This window comes from Montipora capricornis, chromosome 14 (genome assembly GCF_036669925.1).
Source record: "Montipora capricornis isolate CH-2021 chromosome 14, ASM3666992v2, whole genome shotgun sequence".
Classification (NCBI taxonomy): domain Eukaryota; kingdom Metazoa; phylum Cnidaria; class Anthozoa; order Scleractinia; family Acroporidae; genus Montipora; species Montipora capricornis.
In genome coordinates this window covers 4,015,853-4,018,352 of record NC_090896.1, presented here as the reverse complement: position 1 = coordinate 4,018,352, position 2,500 = coordinate 4,015,853, and the positions used below count along the sequence as shown (strand labels likewise).

At 39.0% G+C, this 2,500-nt stretch overlaps 1 protein-coding gene across 1 annotated transcript in view; it reads right to left on the bottom strand.

Moving 5' to 3' along the window:
• LOC138032638 (sulfotransferase 1B1-like) overlaps positions 1–2,500 on the bottom strand; it is a 12,320-nt gene that overhangs the window by 7,163 nt on the left and 2,657 nt on the right. Inside the window, exon 2 of the mRNA XM_068880347.1 lies at positions 1,904–2,251. Coding sequence (XP_068736448.1) covers positions 1,904–2,251 — 348 coding nt within the window. The remainder of the gene's footprint in view (positions 1–1,903; positions 2,252–2,500) is intronic.

Genomic DNA, 2,500 nt, shown 5'->3' with positions numbered 1-2,500 from the left:
TCCGATAAATTCTTTTTTCACTGTTTTAAAGGGGATAATTTGTACACCAAAATTATAAAATAAAAAATATAGGTCACCCTGCTCGTTTAAGAGTAAACCACCATCGTACCTGTCTATCTCGATTATCGTAGATCGAAACAACAAAATTCGCCATGTTCTAGGAATGCGCACGCCTATTCGCAAAGAACTATGTTCATTCACAACTTCTCTCACGTGTTTTGAAAACTGTTTCAGCGTGTATGATCGACTTACGCCATATTTACAGTGTTACAAATTTGACCAATTTGTAAATATTGACACACCGTATGCGCAGTACAGGATGCGCAGTGCAATACTGAGGAATCAACTTAAACAATGAATAAAAGATCATTCTCGCCACTTGACGTCAAACGGAAACGCGGTATGCTTACATTGACAGAGGTAATAAAAGCTAACTTGACTTGTCAGTCGATTTTAGCTGAATGCCGGCACCAATTTCAGATTTGTAAATTGGAAAGAAAATCACACAACACAAACTCAACTTTCACGACAAGAAAACGATTGATGGTTTTCACAGTTACGTCATCAAAGCGCAAGGTCGTCTGAGTATTTATCTAAAAACGGTTGAAAAATCTCTTTTCAAGTTTCCAGTTCCGTGACGTCTTACAGTATTTATCATCTTGCGTGACACCATTTGGTTGAAAAAAAACGTCTATCCCCATGAGACTCAGCAGTTTGAGCCTTTCAAGTATATTAAGGGATGTGTTCATGCATATGTATTTTCTCATGTGCAAGCAGTAAGCGCGTTCAACGCAAAGTAAACTCCAGATATTTTCGTTGATTACGGCCGCCATATCATATTGGTGGACCTCATGGCGTTTCCATGGATACAAAACTCTGTAAGGTTGAGTGAAACGCTTTGGCAAATAACTTACAAAAGATGTACCGCACAGATCTGAGAATCGGAGAGGTGGTTAAAAGATATGTTTCCTACAACATTCCAAGTTTTTGACCTTCTTTGAACCATTTGGAATTGATTTTTGGTTGCGTGACAGTGTAAACTATCTATAGTTTGAGAATGGTAGATCACCCGCACATCTTAATTCCTCCATTTGCGCATAACCACAATTCCTTGTGCCTTTGACCACAATCCCTTGCGTTTTGAAGAAAAATGTGTTCTCCCGATTAGACAGCTGCCTCGTTCGTTCACTTCAGGCTCACTGACACTGCGGCAGAAGAAATTATTATTATAATTTTGTTATACATTAATTATTGTTTGCCCTTTATAGCGATCGAGGCAAATGAGAAATGTTATTGTTATGATTTATCATAATCATGATCATTATCTTGATCTTCATCATCATCATCATCATCATAATTTGAAAGGACTATCAAAGCATTTATTTGCTTGTGAGAGCAATGTGTGGTGCAAAGCTGATGGAGAAAAACAGGACAGAGGACCTGATGGGATTGAAGGCAATGAAACAGTGGCAAAGGCATTTGGAGTGAGAGGACGACCAAAGAAGACATGGAAGACGCAAGTGGAGAAGGAGAGCAAGAGCATTGGTTTGGAGAAAAAGGACGCCATGAATCGAGCGAGATGGAGAGTCAGAGTTAAAAAGATTGCTGACAAAGTGGAGTAAATCTGGCCACCTGCGTTTACGGGGATAAACCCGGATCAAAATTGGATTGATTGACTGCTTGATTGGGACATGCCCATAAATACTCTAAAGGGATGACTCGCTGAATATATAATCAATGACCACTAGAAAAATGAGTGCCTTCTCATCAAATTATATTACCACGCAGCACATCCAAAAGGAGCACCTTTAAGTGATTAGGTAGTGGACAATTATCATAGTACAAAGATCTTGAAATTATCATGATTAAATTGTCATCATCTTTGTCACTTAAACAAACTCACCTTTTCCTTTCATGAATAAATCAATGAAGAAATCCCAAGGTCCATTGAATCCAATTCCATGCAATTTAAGGCTTTCAATGTGGCGAAAATAAGACACGGAAACATCTTTGGGATTCCGAGCAATGTAAATGTACTTGCATCCTGCACTCCCCTCTGAACTTTTGGGAATAACATTGTACGAAAGATGACTCTTTATGATGCGAGGACTTGGTAAAGTTTCCGCGTCAGGGCTTCCCCAAGTACCAGTGTTGCCAAGCTCAAGATATGGGACTCTGCAAGAAAGTTTTTCCCTGCTAATGTTTCCCTTGTTATAAATCTGCCAAACTATTTCTTGTACCCATGTTGTTCCTATTCGAAAAAGAAGAAATTGCATTTGGAAATCATTGGTGCACAAATTCAGAAACTGAGTTAAGATTCCCTCTGTCTTTGTACTACTTTGGCTGAGTAGAATTGGCTGTACGAGTCTTTCTTCACTTTTCTGTTTTCAGCATGTTAACTGACCAAGAAAACAACCCAAAAATTTAGCCAACGATCACGCAAGTTAACAGGCTAACCCCTTTTTCCTTGAGGGCTTCCCAGTTGGTGAGTAAAATCGTG